This window comes from Euphorbia lathyris, chromosome 2 (genome assembly GCF_963576675.1).
Source record: "Euphorbia lathyris chromosome 2, ddEupLath1.1, whole genome shotgun sequence".
NCBI lineage: Eukaryota > Viridiplantae > Streptophyta > Magnoliopsida > Malpighiales > Euphorbiaceae > Euphorbia > Euphorbia lathyris.
Genome location: NC_088911.1, coordinates 44,299,763 through 44,318,733, shown reverse-complemented (window position 1 = coordinate 44,318,733; position 18,971 = coordinate 44,299,763). Strand labels below are relative to the sequence as shown.

General features: G+C 33.8%; 1 protein-coding gene across 1 annotated transcript; it reads left to right on the top strand.

Moving 5' to 3' along the window:
* The first annotated feature begins 1,775 nt into the window (after positions 1 to 1,775).
* LOC136217988 (RAF-like serine/threonine-protein kinase PRAF) lies at positions 1,776 to 4,155 on the top strand. The gene is made up of 2 exons (XM_066004708.1): positions 1,776 to 3,031; positions 3,311 to 4,155. The coding sequence occupies exons 1-2, from the start codon at positions 1,914 to 1,916 to the stop codon at positions 4,011 to 4,013; spliced, it is 1,821 nt and encodes a 606-aa protein (XP_065860780.1). The 5' UTR covers positions 1,776 to 1,913; the 3' UTR covers positions 4,014 to 4,155.
* Positions 4,156 to 18,971: the final 14,816 nt, after the last annotated feature.

Sequence of the window (18,971 nt, the reverse complement as noted above, 5' to 3'; positions counted from 1 at the left end):
CAAAGCGTGAAATCACCCGGAGTAACAGGCGGCAATCGTCTGAAGGCTCCCCGGGAAGAACCTTCTGACATACTCCCTCTCTCCCAAAGAAAATAGTAAAACAAAAGCAGAAAGGGGAAGGTGTGACTGACCTTCGAAAAAAGCAAGAGGAGAAACGGCAAGAAAGAGCTTTCCCTAGATGACACGAGGAGCACTAAATTCCCGGACACTCCAACCTAAAGATGGTCGAAATCCACGGAGCGGCAGCCAACTTTCGCAAATTTGGGATCCAATTGGAAGAGACGAGTCACGCCAAGAAAAATAGGAAACAGGAAATGAGAAGAAGTCATTCTCAAAGTATTTATACTAAAGCCAAAAGTAAAAGCGCCGGCAAAGCACTCCATCCAAGGTATCTGGCGGCGCGTGCAAACAGAAAATAAATGTCACATTTAATGCTACAACGGTAGCCCTAAAAGCACAGGCGTGGAAATTGAGGAATCTCTTCAGCAAAATTCGAACCGCTTACTCCGTTTTACTACTCGACCACGTCGTTTTATGATACTCACTCCGCCACTCGCATGCAATGCTCGTCATGCCTGTTCGCGGGGGGACTACTTGATTCGAAATATCACAAAGGCCCAAGGAGCAAGGCCTGCTAAGCCATCTCAGCTCATGATAAATACCCCCAACATTGGAAGGTAAAGGAGTAGAAAAACTAGCTAACGACAATCGGGTAACCTCTCAAAAGCTATTCGATTATTTCCTTTCCCTTAGAATCTCGAACATTTAACTGTCTTGATCATCGGAGTGTTCACAGGGACCGCTCCCCGCGTAGAGACGATCTCCGAAGAACGACCAAAACCTTCGACGAGCCGCTCGAATCCCTGTAGTCCGTTCCCTAATTAAGCTATATACATATATAATGATTAGTGATGTAAATGAGCCGAGCCAATCATGAGTAGCTCGGTGATCGACTCGATTTATTAACGAGCCGCTTACTAACATGTTTTAGAGCTCGATTCATAAACCAATCGATATTGAGCATGACAAGCTCGGTTCAAAAGCTCATGAGCATACTCAGTTAGAGGCTTGTGAACAAGTTCATAACCAAGCTCGATTATAATGTTCACAGCCATATGATTTAGGTTTTTTTTTCTGAATCATCATTATATCACTTCATATCTTCGTCACATTCACTTCTCTTTCTCTCATACCTCTTTTCATTTCCACCTTGTCTCATAATTTTTTTTATTTAATGACTAAAAATAAATTTTTAATGTTTATGCATGTAAAATCGTATTATTTCATTTGCTAAACATGGTATTTTTTTATTTGATATTATTTCGCAATTAAGTTCGTGAATAAAATAAATGAGCAGTTCGCGAACTAAACTCATGAAAAACATAAACGAGTTGGCTTGTGAGCAGCTCATGAACAAACGATATTTTAAACAAACTCGGTTCAAACACAAATTTGAACTTGAACAGAGTTCGAAACTTGGTGAACTTGTTAACATTATGACGAACCGAACTTGAATATACCAAAACTCGGCTTGACTCGACTCGATTACAACCTAATAATGAGTGTGAAATGGAAAATGGATTGTAGATTTTAGATAGTGAAATGCAATTGAATTTTATGCTTGTCAATGTAAAATATCTCAAAAATCATTTAAAATGAAACTTTAAATACACACTCATTTGGTTAAAGTCAACCTTCATATTATATTGAAATATTGAGAAATATTATTTCTCGGACTAGTAACGTAGCCACTTTCTATGGAGAAAAAGCTAATGATACATGGAATGTAACCGAAAAAGTGAAACCTCGTGAAATTACAACTACCTCTACATATTCATTTTCATCGATACTACTTTTCAATCACTTTTCAATTTCTTTTCAACCTCTTTTCTCCGCCTCATCCTCCATTTTTCATGGATCCACCGCCGCACTCCACCACCATGCACCTCAACTATCCCGACTCCGTCGACTCCTCCCCTCGCTACCACACAACCGACACCTTCAATGACCCTCTCCCTCCCGTTCCCGGAGCTAAACTCCGGGTAATGTGTAGCTACGGCGGCCACATTATCCCCCGTCCACACGACAAGTCTCTCTGCTACGTTGGCGGCGAAACACGAATGGTAGTCGTCGATCGTAACTCCTCTCTTTCTTCTGTAGTTAGCCGGCTATCCCGTAGCCTCCTGGACGGCCGTCCTTTCACTCTTAAATACCAGTTGCCTAATGAAGACCTCGACTCTTTAGTATCAGTCACAACTAATGAAGATCTTGATAATATGATTGAAGAGTATGATCGTATAACTGCTTCGTCTTCAGGTTTAGTTCCTTCTCGTATCCGTTTGTTCCTTTTTTTTGGCAAGCCTGAAACTACAACTTCAATGGGTTCACTTCTCGATGATGCTAAGTCGGAGACGTGGTTTGTTGATGCTCTTAATGGCTCTCTGCTCCCGAGAAACCTCTCGGAATCTGCTGTAATTGAATGTCTGGTGAATCTAGATTGCGATAGCAGTCAGGATTTAGAAGCTCAGGGAGAGATTAACAAACAGGAATTGATGAAAAATCTGCATCAAGAAGTAGTGCAGACGGGTCTTCCGGATTCGCCTATGATGGAGAATGGTTCGTCGTCGTTTGGTTCATCTTCTTCTTCTCCATCGATGTGTAATTTGCCGCCAATTCGGGTTCGTGTGGATCAGGATCAGAGAGTTGGCAGTACTATGGAAGAGCAATTTGCTAAGATGAGCTTTGCACAAGTTGTGCAGAAGCAAGATGATGGTTATATTAATGGCGCTCCGGCTGCTGCTCTTCCGCCGCTTCCTACATCAATAGTACCGGTTGGAATGGCGGCTCCGCTTAATCCTTGTGGCGGGTCTAGTGATAATTTGAGTCGGATTTCATCAGAAGATGAGAGATCCGATCAGGGTGTGCCTGTCAATTTCAGGAAAAAACCACCGTTGCCCCTGCAGACTGTTCAATTGAAGCCCTCTGCAGGTTCCTCCAATTATAGTCTACCTTCCCCAGATTCAGTTACAAGGTACTTAATATCTATTGATAAATGTTACTGGTGAGTGTGCTAATTGCGTAAGAAAGAAATCGAACTCTTATGACATTTCACCTAGATACGATATTCGCTGCTGTTATTGGAATACCCATAGGTGCAGGGGTGGTTTATTCAAAATCTTTAATGGATTTGACATTACTAATGGAATCGGGATGAAATTGGTTTTGATAGGCCTATTTAATTGGGGGAAGAAATATGATTTTGTTGCTTTGAATATTATCTCAGATTGATGATTTAACTATATATATGCAGTGATTCAAGTGTTGCATCAGCTGGAAATCCACTGTCTAAGACAATGTATTATCAAGAACAGAGTAGTGGAGAGGCAAAATCTGAAATCTCCCAAATTCAAATGCAACAGCCTCAAAATCCAGCATATGGACAGTATGATCAGCAGCAATATATGCACACAAACACACATTATATCCCGCACCCGCACCCGGTCTCATCTTACTACCCAATTTATCAAACACAGCAGACACCAAATAACCAAACCATAGATCAACATCAGCCCCAATACCCAGTTTATGTAATGCCTGTTCCACAAACCCAACAATACATGTCTGTTCAACCTAATGTCAATTCCTCTGCTCACCCACCGCTCTACCCCACGCCTGAAGCCGTGGCAGCTGCGAGTGTTTATAGAACTTCCGCGACTCCAAATCCATCATTAGTCCCCATATCAGGTACTGGCCAATATCAGCAACAATATGTGAGTTATGCTCAAATGCAACATCCATCTCAAAGTGTTGCACCAGGTGGTACTTATGGTTATGAATATGGGAAAGCTACTCCGGAACAAGTTTATTACACTCAGGTTCAAGCAGCGCCGAGTTTGCCTCCTCAGTATCAAACCATGACTGCAGCTACTGCAGTTGCACTTGCTGCCGATGCTTCGAATCAGCTGCCGATGTCCAACGCAATGCACCAGATGGGGACCTCGCAGCAGCTCTAAAGCTAATGCTGATTTTCAAGATATAGTACTGAATAAGATACTTTGTACAATTAAATAAATTAATGCTGATTTTTGTTGTGAAATTGGGATCATATATGTAGCAATTACAGAATGATATCATATAATTTTTGTTTGCTGTCTTTGCTAAGGATTGGAAGCTCTAATTGATAAAAGTATAGGTAATTGATGATTGAATTAACAAGACATTACTACTACTTTCTTTTTTATAACTTTCTATATACAATAAAAGAGGTTTTCTGATGCAGTTCCTTCAGTTTAATTCTCATACAATTTCAGGGCCCGGGATGCAGTTTTCCTCCTCTAGTTTATTTGGCAATTTTAATTTAACTCTCAAAGTTGATCATTTGTCCCTAAACTTGTCTAAAAACTTGATTAGCCTCTTAGATTTTTAAAATGTCTTGATAGACCCTCGATTTTTATAAAAAGTTCAGTTAGCCTTCTGAACTTGCGTAAAATATAATCATCTAATCATTCAATTGCAAAAAAAAAAAAAAAGTAAATTAAATGCGGAAGATGTATTGCACGCGTCTTTAAAAAAAAAGTAAAACGACCAAGATTGAAGTATGCGGTTCTAATATTAGAAAAGACAAGTTTTACACTTGAGCAAGTAAGAATTTTTTTAATTTATTCTGCGAGACAATTTAGAAATTTAGAAGGTGAATTAAGTTTTCAATAGCTGATGAATTAAGTTTCTTTTTCATCTTGGGGAAATTAAATGGGTATGAGTACCCTTGTATGCTAGCTGCACCTAATGCGTTGGGCTTAGTTACATAGTTTTGTAGGCTTTTTATAAAATTAGTTCAAAAACATTAGGCTTAGTTAAATAAGGGTCACATATAGTACAAAATTACAACTAAGTTTTTTTTATTTGAAGGCCGGTAACTGAGAGGAAAATTACAACTAAGTTATATCACTAAATTTAATTTTTAGGTGCTTTCTATGGTTACTTTTTTTTTTTTAACAAAGTACCATTATTTGATGCGTTTTCACTCCAATGGTGAAAACACACAAAGTAAGGTTCACTTTGTTAAAAACAAAGTAAGCATAGTCTTTACCTTAATTCTTAATATGTTATTATTTTCTATATATTATAATTTTACACTATAATTTAAAAAAATTAGATTTCAATCCATAAATCATAAACTCTAAAAAATATATTCTAGACTTCTAATTTATAAATTCCAATCCTTAAAGTATATTAAAAATACTGATTTTACTAATTTGACATAATCTAAAATTATGATTTGACATAGTTGTAAATAGTTTTTAAAGATGAATTTCTGTGTAATTTTCCCTAAATAATTCGTTGTAATTTTACTTGGTTCTTCAATATCTCCATAAAAACATATACTTTTTAAAAATGTATAAAAATTTGCAGGAGCCAAATCAAAATCAAAATATATTATGGAATTCCATCACAAATCAATTTACGAACAATTGTAAAATTAACATACTAAAACATATTGACATCTAAGTCTCCAATATAAAATCAATATATGAATATTGAATAGCCATGCATTTCTAATGATATCTAATAAATTGGGTTCAAATATAAACTATACATCTCAAACAAAATAAAGAAATTTTAAAACGAGTGTAATTAATATTGAAAGAGTATAATAATAAATAATAATATTATATTATTGCTACTTTCCCTGTGAGGTGTTGTTGGGATCGGCGGAAAACACTCTCATACCAAAATCAGTAGAGTATTTGAGAATATTAAGAATGATGTCAAGAGCTCTTTTAGCAATTAGTAAGCATACCTAGAATGCATCGGGACTGAGGTATTTATATGGATTTCTATAACCTTTGAGCATTGATGATATTCTACTCGAACAATCATGCCATTAATGCTTTTTAATGGCTATTAATTACTTCTTAAGTTCATTTGTTTCTGTCTTTAAGGTTATTAGCGGTAATAACCATTGAGTTCCCTTGAGACTGTTTCAGAAAGGATGTGAGGGCGAATATACGTGGGAGGAGAATGGATGGTGAGTTCTACCCTTTTAACACCTTCTGACGCATGTCTTAAAATGGCGCATGTCAAAAATTCTAATTAACTACACTTTTTTTCACATTAATGATTTAAGGCCTTTTTAACAGGTGTATTGGGCCTAGTGGTCCAAAAATTGAAACCTCGTGAAATCTATATATAATATAAAACAGTAACGATGGAGCTGAGGTGTTACTTCCTCATTTTTTACTGATAAAAAATATTATATAATATATAACATATTAATTTTAATTATATTATTTTATTTATCTATAAAAAGATTATTTTATCTGTACTATATCTAAAAGTTCTACAAAATTTAAATTAACCTCTAAAATCTCTCTAATTCTCTGCATATCTATATATAATATAAAACAGTAACGATGGAGCTGAAGTGTCACTTCCTCATTTTTTATTGATAAAAAATATTATATAATATATAATATATTAATTTTAATTATATTATTATATTTATCCACAAAAAGATTATTTTATCCGTACTATATCTAAGAGTTCTACAAAATTTAAATTAATCCCTAAAATCTCTCTAATTCTCTGCATATCTATATATAATGTAAAACAGTAACGACGGAGCTGAGATGTCACTTCCTCCTTTTTTACTAATAAAACATATAATATAATATATTAATTTTAATTATATTATTATATTTATCTATAAAAAGATTATTTTATCCGTACTGTATCTGAGAGTTCTACAAAATTTAAATTAATTCCTAAAATCTCTCTAATTCTCTGCATATCTATCTATCTATATATATAATATAAAACAGTAACGATGGAACTGAGGTGTCACTTCCTCATTTTTTACTGATAAAAAATATAATATATTATTTTTTATTATATTATTATATTTATCTATAAAAATATTAATTTATCCGTACTATATCTAAGAGTTCTACAGAATTTAAATTAATCCCTAAAATCTCTCTAATTCTCTGCATATCTATATATAATATAAAACAGTAACGATAGAACTGAGGTGTCACTTCCTCCTTTTTTACTGATAAAAAATATAATATAATATATAATATATGAATTTTAATTATATTATTATATTTATCTATAAAAATATTATTTTATTCGTACTATATCTAAGAGTTCTACAAAATTTAAATTAAATCTATAAAATCTCTCTAATTCTTTGCATATCTATCTATATATAATATAAAACAGTAACGATGGAGCTGATGTGTCACTTCCTCATTTTTTACTGATAAAAAATATTATATAATATATAATATATTAATTTTAATTTTAATTTTAATTATATTATTATATTTATCCTCAAAAAGATTATTTTATCCGTACTATATCTAAAAGTTCTACAAAATTTAAATTAATCCCTAAAATCTCTCTAATTCTCTGCATATCTATATATAATATAAAACAGTAACGATGGAACTGATGTGTCACTTCCTCATTTTTTACTGATAAAAAATATAATATAATGTATAATATATTAATTTTAATTATATTATTATATTTATCTATAAAAAGATTATTTTATCTGTACTATATCTAAGAGTTCTATAAAATTTAAATTAATCCCTAAAATCTCTCTAATTCTCTGCATATCTGTATATAATATAAAGGGATAAGTACAAAAAAAATGCCTGTGGTATACGCTTTTTGCGAACTCGAACCTGTGGTATTTTTTTTTGCAAATAGAGGTACGTGTTACACGTCGTTAGCAAACAGAGGCAAAATTGACTAACGGTATTAAAATTCAAAGAGAAAAGAGTTAATTTGGTCCTTGTATTTATTTATTTTATAAATTAACCCCATAATTATCTAATTATCACAAATAAACCCCAAAATCAAAAATAAAAATAAAAAATACCTTCTTTTTCTTCTTCTTCTTTTTCTTCTTCTTCTTCTTCTTCCATTAATTTCTTCTTCTTCCTCTTTCATTAATTTCTTCTTCTTCCATTAATAAGGAGAATAAAATATTTTTCTCTCTCTCTTCCTTCTCTCTCCTTCTTACATGGTTCTTCTTCTTCTTCTTCCATTAATTTCTTCTTCTTTTCTTCTTCTTCTTCCATTAATTTCTTCTTCTTCCATTAATAAGGAGAATAAAATATTTTTGAAAATCTGGAAATTTTCAGATTCTTGGAAATTTCCAGGAATCTGGAATTTCCAGATTTCCTTCTGGAAATTCCAGATTTCTGATTTCGGAACTTAAAAAAATAGAAGAAAGAGAGGAAGGAGAAGAGAAGAGAGAGAAGAAGAAGAAGAAGAAGAAGAAGAAATTAATGGAAGAAGAAGAAGAAGAAGGTATTTTTGATTTTTATTTTTGATTTTTATTTTTGATTTTTATTTTTGATTTTGGGGTTTATTTGTGATAATTAGATAATTAGGGGGGTTAATTTATAAAATAAATAAATATAAGGACCAAATTAACTCTTTTCTCTTTGAATTTTAACACCGTTAGTCAATTTTGCCTCTGTTTGCTAACGGCGTGTAACATGTACCTCTGTTTGCAAAAAAAAAATACCACAGGTTTGAGTTCGCAAAACGCATATACCACATGCATTTTTTTTATACTTATCCCTAATATAAAACAGTAACGATGGAGCTGAGGTGTCACTTCCTCATTTTTTACTGATAAAAAATATCATATAATATATAATATATTAATTTTAATTATATTATTATATTTATCCACAAAAAGATTATTTTATCTGTACTATATCTAAGAGTTCTACAAAATTTAAATTAATCCCTAAAATCTCTCTAATTCTCTGCATATCTATATATAATATAAAACAGTAACGATGGAGCTGAGGTGTCACTTCCTCCTTTTTTACTGATAAAAAATATAATATAATATATTAATTTTAATTATATTATTATATTTATCTATAAAAAAATTATTTTATCCGTACTATATCTAAGAGTTCTACAAAATTTAAATTAATCCCTAAAATCTCTCTAATTCTCTGCATATCTATATCTATATATAATATAAAACAGTAACGATGGAGCTGAAGTGTCACTTCCTCATTTTTTACTAATAAAAAATATTATATAATATATAATATATTAATTTTAATTATATTATTATATTTATCCACAAAAAGATTATTTTATCCGTACTATATCTAAGAGTTCTATAAAATTTAAATTAATCCCTAAAATCTCTCTAATTCTCTGCATATCTATATATATAATATAAAACAGTAACGATGGAGCTGATGTGTCACTTCCTCCTTTTTTACTGATAAAAAATATAATATAATATATTAATTTTAATTATATTATTATATTTATCTATAAAAATATTATTTTATCCGTACTATATCTAAGAGTTCTACAAAATTTAAATTAATCCCTAAAATCTCTCTAATTCTCTGCATATCTATCTATCTATATATAATATAAAACAGTAACGATGGAGCTGAGGTGTCACTTTCTCATTTTTTATTGATAAAAAATATAATATAATATATAATATATTATTTTTTATTATATTATTATATTTATCTATAAAAATATTAATTTATCCGTACTATATCTAAGAGTTCTACAAAATTTAAATTAATCCTTAAAATCTTTCTAATTCTCTGCATATCTATATATAATATAAAACAGTAACGATAGAGTTGAGGTGTCACTTCCTCCTTTTTTACTGATAAAAAATATAATATATTAATTTTAATTATATTATTATATTTATCTATAAAAATATTATTTAAAGTAAATGTAAAAATAATAATATTTAATTTATATAGCACCTTTATATCATTAATTATAATTATTAGATTATATTTTTATTAATATTTATATGTTAAGATGAATCCGTGCATCACACGGGCCAAAAACTAGTTACAATTACCTCAATAAGAAATTTTATAGTATTCTGAAAATAATACAGCGATAAATAAAAATTGTTTAGGATACTTTGTTATATGAGAACAAGATGAAACGACGTAGTTTTGGTACCTTTAATTAAAGATTAAATAAGAAAATGAGGGTGAAGATACGTAGTTTTGGTACCTTTAATTAAAGATTAAATAAGAAAATGAGGGTGAAGAGATTCGAATTTTGGACTGAGGCATAGGAAGAGTATAGCACGCACCATTTACCACTGAGCCACTTACTTTAGTTTGTTTATTATATAATTCATTTATTTATATATTATTAAGTGTCTCTGATGCTAAAAAAAATCCAATACTATATTTTTTAAATAAAAATACACTTGCTTTAGTTTGTTCATTATATAATTCTTTTATTTATATATTATTAAGTGCCTCTGATGCTAAAAAAATCTAATACTATATTTTTTAAATAAAAATACGATTGCTTTAGTTTGTTTATTATACAATTCTTATTTATATATTATTAAGTGCATCTGATCCTAAAGAAAATTCAATACTATATTTTTTAAATAAAAATATATTATATATTTTAATAAAATTTCATATTAATATTTTATTTATATAAGAAAATATATATTTTAAAACATACGTTAGGACATATATTTTAACTTTTAAAACACGAACTATGAAGTTTAGAACATACGATATATTTTTTAGAACATACGTTATGTTTTTTAGAACATGCGTTATGTTTTTTCGAACATGAATTATAAATTATATTATAGAACAAATGCAAAAATGATCCAGATATCTACTGATTTTTTTAGAACATTATACTTAATTTTTAAAACACAAACTATTAACTTTAGAACATACGTTATGTTTTTTAGAACATACGTTATGTTATTTAGAATATGAGTTATAAATTATATTATAGAACAAATGCAAAAATGGTCCATATAATATTTTTTAAATAAAAATATATTATGTTGTTTAGGATACTTTGTTATATGAGAACAAGATGAAACGACGTAGTTTTGGTACCTTTAATTAAAGATTAAATAAGAAAATGAGGGTGAAGAGATTCGAATTTTGGACTGAGGTATAGGAAGAGTATAGCACGCACCATTTACCACTGGGCCACTTACTTTAGTTTTTTTATTATATAATTCATTTATTTATATATTATTAAGTGTCTCTGATGCTAAAAAAAATCCAATACTATATTTTTTAAATAAAAATACACTTGCTTTAGTTTGTTCATTATATAATTCTTTTATTTATATATTATTAAGTGCCTCTGATGCTAAAAAAATCTAATATTATATTTTTTAAATAAAAATACGATTGCTTTAGTTTGTTTATTATAGAATTCTTATTTATATATTATTAAGTGCATCTGATCCTAAAGAAAATGCAATACTATATTTTTTAAATAAAAATATATTATATATTTTAATAAAATTTCATATTAATATTTTATTTATATAAGAAAATATATTTTTTAAAACATACGTTAGGACATATATTTTAACTTTTAAAACACGAACTATGAAGTTTAGAACATACGATATATTTTTTAGAACATACGTTATGTTTTTTAGAACATGCGTTATGTTTTTTCGAACATGAATTATAAATTATATTATAGAACAAATGCAAAAATGATCCAGATATCTACTGATTTTTTTAGAACATTATACTTAATTTTTAAAACACAAACTATTAACTTTAGAACATACGTTATGTTATTTAGAATATGAGTTATAAATTATATAATAAAACAAATGCAAAAATGGTCCATATAATATTTTTTAAATAAAAATATATTATATATTTTAATAAAATTTCATATTAATATTTTATTTATATAAGAAAATATATTTTTTTAAACATACGTTAGAACATATATTTTAACTTTTAAAACACGAACTATGAAGTTTAGAACATACGACATATTTTTTAGAACATACGTTATGTTTTTTAGAACATGCGATATGTTTTTTCGAACATGAGTTATAAATTATATTATAGAATAAATATAAAAATGATCCAGATATCTACTGATTTTTTTAGAACATTAGACTTAACTTTTAGAACACAAACTATAAACTTTAGAACATACGTTATGTTTTTTAGAACATAAGTTATGTTATTTAGAATATGAGTTATAAATTATATAATAGAACAAATGCAAAAATGGCCCATATTTTACTGATTTTTTTAAAACATTATACTTAATTTTTAGAACACAAATTATTAAGTTTAGAACGTATGTAACAAATTATATTTAGAACATCGTCCTTAACATTTTAAAACATAAATTACAAAAATATAGAGGAATTAAATAAATAAGAAATTGGAGCATGTTCTTGGATTTATTTTTCTATTAATAATTCATTATTATGCATATTTGTTTTTTTATTAATAATTCATTATTATGCACATTTAATTGATATTAATAAGTGTATGCGTCAAATATTAAACAATAGAAGATACAAGGACAGTAGTATATTAAGCAGCGCGCGACATAATGTACAAAAAAATCAATTGGGTTAGTGGTAAGCAGCATGAAAGTGTCCTAACCTAAAAAATGGTTCTTACAAGAGCCCTCTCATATATATATATATGATATGAATTGATTAGTTTTTCTACCAATTACTCGAGGAGCACTACTTTTTTCCATCACTTTCATTCAATTTCCATTAATGTGAGCCATCCAATTTTAATTGGGTAAATTACACCTATGGCCACTAAAATTTATCCATTTTAACATTATGGCCACTGAACTTCAATTCTTAATGGGTATTACTATATATCGCCCCCAAATTCCGGTCCACCGCATCCTCTTGACCATATTGCCCTTCTCATTTTATTTCTTCCAAAACCTTAAAAACTCTCTCTCCCTTTCTCTCCCTTTCTCTCCCGAGCACAAATCCTGGATTTTACAAAAATGGACCCAAGCATTCCCGAAGATAATGATTTCGAACACGAGGTAATATTACGATTCTTAAATACGTGTCTGTTTAATTTTTAATTTTTTTTCGTTGGTTTTTACCTGAACGGGTAGCACGTACTCCCGGTCCGTCGGCTGAACGCATGAACTACCCGTTCGGCCTAGGGACGGGCAGCATGCGCCACCCGTTCCACCGAGGGAACGGGCAGCATGCGCCACCTGTTCCACCGATGGAACGGGTGGTACGCGCCACCCGTTCCACCAATGGAACGACAGTATGCTTTGCCCATTCTCACCAATGGTGAAACGGGTAAGTTACCCGTTCAGGCAAAAAGGGGCAGAAATTTTCCCGAAGTATTTTTTTTAATTTTAATGTCAATTATGCTAACATATTATGCATTTTTTGTATATTCAGGTACCGATAGAAGATTGGAAACCCGATAACATTGATTATAGTTCGCGTTTCATAACGGATACAGTTTTCCCTTCGTGTCAGGATGCTATTGATTGGGCAAAAAAGATAGCTATTCAGAATGGGTTTGAGATTGTAATATCTTCACACAAACATGGGGGAAAACAGAAGTTGGTGCGATGTTCACGGGGTGAACGATATAGAGGTGTTGTGAAAATTGATGAAGATCCTACAATTAGAAAAAGTAAAACTAAAGCGTGCCGCTGTAAATTTCAGATTAAAGCCTATCAACATGCAGACCTTTCTAGATGGGGGATACAGGATAAGGCTGGGATAACTGGAATGCATAACCATACAATGCGTGTGTATCCAGAGGGAAGTCGGCAGATGAGCGGACTCAGTATCGCATCTAAACAAATTGTGCGTGATATGACTTCAGCTCAAGCAAAGCCCTGTGCTATTTTAGCAGCAGTTAAAGAAAAACACCCAGAAGACAACTCAGTAATTAAACACATATATAATTACAGGGACAAAATGAGGAAGGACGAGTTTGAATGTAGAGACTTGGCTAGTCAATTCTACCATATTGCTGTGGAGAACAAATATGTCAATTACACACAGGCTGATTTAGGTGTGATAATGCATGTGTTCATGGCACATCCAGAGTCAGTTGATATGTTCAGGACTTACCACTAGTACATCGGCATTGATTCAACGTACAAAACAAACAAGTACAAAATGTCGTTTGTTGAGATTGTGGGAATGACGCCATGCAATAACAACTTCAAGATAGCGTATGCTATTGTTAAAGACGAGACTAAAGGGAGCTATCGTTGGATTTTGCAAAGGCTGAGGATTTTGATTGGGTTTGATCTTAACTCGACCGTTATTGTTAGTGACAGGGAGCTTGGGTTATTAAAGCCGATCAAAGAATTTTTTCCACAAGCAGCGCACTTGCTATGCACTTGGCATATAAATAAGGATGTGGAAGATCGGGTGTATAGAATTTTGGGAGATAAAGGACATGCCTCTAAATTCAAGAATGGAAGATGGAGAACAATATTACAATCATTAACCATTGAGGAGTATGAGACCAATCTTAGCATGATGAAGGATAAGATGAGTAGGTACAAAAATCTTATCTCAAATGTTGAGGAGACGTGGTTGGTGCATAAGGAGAAGTTTGTTATTGCTTGGACAAAGGAGTTCCTACATTTTGGCAACACAACTTCTTATCAAGTGGAGAGCGAACATGCTAGTCTAAAGCAATGGCTCAATACGGCAACTGGCTCCCTTGACACGGTATGGCAGAAGGTTCACAAGCAGATTGAATCACAAGCAACTAATATAAGGTATTTGCAATTTGTTCTACTGCAATTTAGGAATTTGCATTTATGGCTGTATCATTTCACTAACTAATAGTAATTTTGTCTTCATCTCAGGTACATGCTTGAGCAGTCCCGACTTCGTCAAGCAGTCACTTTCGCCGGACGCCCATTAAACCAACTTGTATTCAATGTCTCTCACTACTGTCTGGAGTTACTGAATGAAGAGTTAGAGCGTATGAGAGGGTTGAGCCATGAAGTGGACGTGCGTTGCGGTTGTGTATTGAGAACCTCGCATCAGATACCATGTGCATGCGAGCTGAAACGAGCTTGTGATCTGGACCAAATGATCAGTATTGAGAGTGTTCATGTGTTCTGGGGAACACTTTTAATCAATTATGGTCACACTGATGAAAATGCAGGGTGTAATGATCTGAACGAGGATCAGCGATATTTTCAGTCCTTAGTGGACCAGGTCTCTAAAGGCGACCCAACCATAATGCGTAATATTTCAATGCTTATCCATGATCAACTACACCCTGATCAAGCTCAGTACACCGAACCCGATGTCAAAATTCACGTTCGAGGATGACCTAAGGTGAGCAAATCCACAAAACGTATGCCGAGTTCTTGGGAATACAATAAAACTCGTCGTGGACGGGCTCGTTCTACTAGTTCATCTAGGAGTCATGGTAGAAGTGGCAGAATTAGCTCTTCATCCTCGGTACATAATGGTGCCTCATCAGGTAATGTTTATTTGATAAACCTAACTTCTTTTTGTAAATGTTTTGCAATATATAATTCATTTACACTAATATACGTGAATGCAGATGGAAAAACGTATTATGGTTCTAACTTCGTACATTCCGATAAAATAGTTGGCATAATTAAACCATATGTCGAATCATACTACGACGTTGCAGGTGATGGAAATTGTGGTTTCCGTACGGTTGCAACTTACATTTTTGGTAGCGAAGAAGCGTGACAGACAGTTAGGCATAACATTCGAAATGAAATAATTACTAACCGTTGTCTGTATGAAAGAGTGTTTGTTGATAGTGTTGATGCAGCTATTCGTAGGATAAGTTGGGACGGTGCAGGTTGTACGCCGGATTATTGGATGCTCGTTTGGGATGACTTGTGGCCGGTTGCTACAATGTACAATGCTGCTGTCATGTTATTCGGCTTCTCGGGTGGGGACACATTGGCGTTGTGTGGTACTATCTTACCCTTGTATGCCGCATCCACTGCTACAAGACCAGCACGTGAGATATGTATAGCTCATTTAGGGAATCACTGCCATCACTACATACGTTTTAATTTATCGCCTAACTTTCCGGTGCCCCCTATAATACACTCGTGGTTTCGGCACCGAGGTCAAAGCGTTGTAGGATGGGAGCGCTTCTATGAGGATAGGGTGGCACAGTGGACCAGATTGGCCAAACTTAGGGGATATTAGTATTTGGTATTGTGTAATGTTACAGTTTAGTTACATTAATGTTACAGTTTAGTTACATTGATGTTACAGTTTAGTTACAGTGATGTTATAGGTATGTGATGTTACAGGTTTGTTACAGGTGAATTCTGATGTTACAGGTGAATTCTGATGAATTCTGTAGGGTTCTGTAAGAGTATGTAATGTTACAAGTTTGTTACAGGTGAATTCTGATGAATTATGTAGGGTTCTGTAAGAGTATGTTATGTTACAGGTGAATTCTGATGAATTTTGTAGGGTTCTGTAAGAGTGTGTTATGTTACAGGTGAATTCTGATGAATTCTGTAGGGTTCTGTAAGAGTATGTTATGTTACAGGTGAATTTTGATGAATTCTGTAGGGTTTTGTAAGAGTATGTTATGTTACAGGTGAATTCTGATGAATTCTATAGGGTTCTGTAAGAGTATGTTATGTTACAGATGAATTCTGATGAATTCTGTAGGATTCTATAAGAGTATGTTATGTTACAGGTGAATTCTGATGAATTCTGTAGGGTTCTGTAAGAGTATGTTATGTTACAGGTGAATTCTGATGAATTCTGTAGGGTTCTGTAAGAGTATGTAATGTTACAGGTTTATAATAGTACAAATATAAATAAAAATACAATAATATCAAAATACCAATTCTGAAATTCGTACAACTAATAATAGTACTAAAATACGTCGAAATATAAATCGTATAACCTGTATACAGTCATAAATCACTTGGCCAAATGCCAAGCACCCATAATCTGCTCTAACGACTGTCTATAGCCAGTCGCAGCATCCTCGTCCAGATGACTCATGTGATCCAAAACAGCTTCACCCCAGGTAGATAAATGACTAACCCACTGTCAAAAGAAACGAACACAAAACAGAGTAAATATCATTTCATATTTGTAGATCAGTAAAGAAAAACCAAAAATGACTTACAATCTCACTGTTCAAGCGAGTATAAACAGTCGGTCCGGGTGCAACAATCTCCAGAAGTAGACGAGGGTGTGAGTGACTGGTGTACCAATGCATGTACTGATCCTCAAAGTCCGATGGAGTATGTGCTGGAGTGAATACAGACAATATAAGCACGACCGACTGGGGAAAAGAGTCCCAAAGATCCTGCACCATCACAGCTGGCACATCTACTCGATACTTCAAACTGGCCCAGGGACGCACAGCCTTGGAAGGCCGCAATATCGGTCTGGGGATGCACTTCTCATATCCAAGCTGTCGAAGGCATCTCCCCGACATGTACGGCTCGATCACATCCCGATATATTATCCATCCAGCGTATAACGTCCTCGGGGTTCCCGTAACGGCACCAGGGCCATACGACATCCACATCACCTACAGATGTATAAAATTACATTAACACATACAAGTAATACAAATTTGTTTTAATTGAACAGTATTTATAATTATATAGCAACTGTACCTCATCTGCCGTCAACACATCAATCTGGGCACGAAATGCTCTCAGCCGATCATCGCTCTTCTCCATCGATATAGATGGCCACATGGAAGCCCTAGGAAGATCCGGGTCAACTGTAACTGCCTCTCGATGAGGCCTGAAGCAAGGAAAATACTCATAAATCCATGACTGGAGCAATGTCAGACAACCCGTCATCTGCCCGCAATCTCCTCTACTAGCAATACCAAGATGACGGTATAGATATGCTAGTGCAGCCGATCCCCAAGAGAGTCCAGCGGCTCCAGCTGCCGAGTCCTACACCTCTAGCAGGCAAGAAGGTCTGGTCACCACTCTTGTCTACGAACAAGGTGGAATCGAGCATCAGCCACGTCCAAGCGATAGCCTGGGTCTCAGGAATCCGATCACCTCTATAATAATCCATGACTGAAGCAGCTCGTATACCGCCAAAGGAGTAGTGACCGATATCTAACTCAGCCTGAGTCATCCCAAACAAATCCATCACGCAATCCTTAAGCTAGTCAATACTTGCATCAGCAGTCACCATGGCACCATCTATGGGGATGCGCAATATCTCCCACACATCATGCATCAAAATGGTCATCTCGCCGAATGGCATGTGAAATGATATCGTGTCTGGCTGCCACCGCTCGACAAATGCCGTGATTAGAGCAGCATCTATGTGACTGTGCATGATACCAGGTAGATGGAACATGCCAGATGTCTCCATACGCAACTGAATCGTCCTAGAAGAACCACTGTACCATAATCTCAACTTCGAGCAATACCCTGATCTGGTATGACACATAAGGACGCCCCTATCCTGACCGCCCCAGATAGCACATGCAATATGTCCCAAAAGCTCGGGATCACAGCACCATCAAATGGACCCCCGGGGACGAGGTCCTTCACAACCCAGTCATCATCTGTAGCACTCCTCGAGCGCTTGCTGTTACCTGAAATTACAGTAAACGGTTTACATTAAATTTTTGGTAAATTTTCTAATAATCACGAATAAAACAAATAAAAATAAGCACATTTTTAAATTTCTCTTACCAGAAGACGATCCTGCGGTAGAAGAAAATCGTCCGTCTCGACCCCTCGTCACGACGCCACGAGGTACGGGGATAGTATCAGAACTAGGACGAGGCATAGAGTCATCTCCGTCCATCTCTACATCAGCCGCCTCATCCTGACCCTCGACACGCTCCGCCTGTGCTGCATATGCCCTCTGGGCGTCCGCCATGAACCGCTGCTGCTCCGTCCGCTGCCGCCGAGCAGAGGCAGTAACAACACGTGAAGACGTGTGTCTGTGGCCAGATCCCCCCTCAACAACATCATCCTGTAATATTATTTATTTATTATATTCAATTTACCATTTTTCTTATTTTTTATGTGTTCGGATCAGCCTACGACCGGTCCGAAATAATTTTTTTTAAAACAAATCACAAACCGGCCCATTTTTGGTCTGGGGCGGTGGTTTACACCACCTGCCCACAGGCCGAACGGGA

Coding starts and splice junctions, on each gene's coding strand:
- LOC136217988 (XM_066004708.1), top strand. CDS start 1,914: ATGGATCCACCGCCGCACTCCACCACCATGCACCTCAACTATCCCGAC. Junction 3,032..3,310: donor TCCCCAGATTCAGTTACAAG/GTACTTAATATC, acceptor ATATATATGCAG/TGATTCAAGTGTTGCATCAG.